The sequence below is a fragment of the Anarrhichthys ocellatus genome, unplaced genomic scaffold (assembly GCF_004355925.1).
Source record: "Anarrhichthys ocellatus isolate YVR2014 unplaced genomic scaffold, GSC_Weel_1.0 scaffold9239, whole genome shotgun sequence".
NCBI classification, from domain to species: Eukaryota; Metazoa; Chordata; class Actinopteri; order Perciformes; family Anarhichadidae; genus Anarrhichthys; species Anarrhichthys ocellatus.
This window is the reverse complement of record NW_022289213.1, coordinates 1-1,180: the sequence shown is the minus strand read 5'-3', so window position 1 is coordinate 1,180 and position 1,180 is coordinate 1. Positions and strand designations below refer to the sequence as shown.

The 1,180-nt window shown below is 41.8% G+C and overlaps 1 protein-coding gene across 3 annotated transcripts; it reads right to left on the bottom strand.

Moving 5' to 3' along the window:
• Positions 1 to 374: 374 nt before the first annotated feature.
• LOC116380855 (post-GPI attachment to proteins factor 2-like) lies at positions 375 to 1,119 on the bottom strand. 3 transcript variants are annotated; one of them, XM_031842686.1, is made up of 3 exons: positions 885 to 1,119; positions 638 to 791; positions 412 to 447 (listed from the first exon to the last, which is right to left on the bottom strand). In XM_031842686.1, the coding sequence occupies exons 1-2, from the start codon at positions 1,066 to 1,068 to the stop codon at positions 661 to 663; spliced, it is 315 nt and encodes a 104-aa protein (XP_031698546.1). In that variant the 5' UTR covers positions 1,069 to 1,119; the 3' UTR covers positions 412 to 447; positions 638 to 660. The 3 variants fall into 3 exon arrangements, 2 of the variants coding, with proteins under 2 accessions (XP_031698545.1, XP_031698546.1); XR_004212621.1 differs by having other exon boundaries at positions 413 to 447; positions 566 to 791; positions 885 to 1,117; XM_031842685.1 differs by having other exon boundaries at positions 375 to 791; positions 885 to 1,117.
• Positions 1,120 to 1,180: the final 61 nt, after the last annotated feature.

The following is a 1,180-nucleotide window of genomic DNA, read 5'->3' as shown; positions in this document are numbered from 1 at the left end:
TTTATTTATTTTGCATTTCAAGAATGATGTCAAAATATCGAGAATAATGTTAGAATTTTCAGGATTAGTGCAAAATAAATAATATATATTTTTGACATTTTGAGAATAAATCAAGCTAATAGAAGTCTATGAGAAAATGACTACTTCTCTCTTGATTTATTACCTCATACATTGTAAACATGAGTTTATGGTCTCAATCTCTAGTTTCAAGTCTTCTTCAATACAGCATGATGTTCATTTTGTAACTTATGGTCCATTTAGTGTCAAACAGACCATAAAGCAGGGGATGCTTTAGGGCGGGGCTACACAGTGATTGACAGGTCTCTAACAGAGACGTATACGGCGTCTCTATGTCACTCCTCCTCAGTCCAGATATGGTCACTTCCTGTTCACTGGTCATCAAAACTCCAGTCCACAAACCAACGGGCGACGACTACGTCCACTTCTCTGTAAAGTCGAAGTTTTAAACAGCAAGTAGAGGATGAAACATGTTGGTATCGCTGCTGATGATTATAAAAAACACGACATTGGTGTCTTTGGAATGATAAAAAAAGTTTAATCTCACCTGCAGCACTGACACATCAACAATGTTCATGACGCTGCTTATGTTAAATAAAGTTTTTAGAGATCCTGTCACCTGTCCACAGGTGAGGTCGCCGCTCAGTAACGCTTGTCCTCGGGGGGCGTGGCCACGATCACCTCTTTGCTCCCGAAGTCCCAGAAGGCCGTCATGTGGAAGGCCATGTTGGAGAAGACCACCAGGTATTCACAGAGGGCGAACAGGGTGTAGACTGGAGAGCACAGAGAGCACCAGTGAGTCATCACCAGTGAGTCATCATCCCCCCCCCCACGTCAACAAACAACAGCTGATCCTGAATGCTCACCTCCGGTCTCACAGAACTTGTTGTGGCGTGTGAAGAAGTACACGGCAGCCAGACAGCAGCCGACGTTAAACAGGAAGAGACGCAGCTTCCAGCGGAACGACTTCACTTCCTGGAGAGAGAATTTAAAAACGTATTTATAGATTAAGTACAGACGTGTGATGAGAAACGGGTTTCTTGTGATCATTACATCTTTTCATTGTCAATTAATATGACAATTAAATGTCGTAAACAGTGACTACGTTTAAATGCTTAATCATATTCCACGATTATTCTGAATGTAATGTGCGTCATGTAAA

Bases quoted from the DNA above. Each gene is read 5' to 3' on its own strand.
- LOC116380855 (XM_031842686.1), bottom strand. From the start codon at position 1,068: ATGATCACAAGAAACCCGTTTCTCATCACACGTCTGTACTTAATCTAT. The intron at 792-884 runs GTGAGCATTCAG...TGTGCTCTCCAG, and splicing joins CAAGTTCTGTGAGACCGGAG to TCTACACCCTGTTCGCCCTC.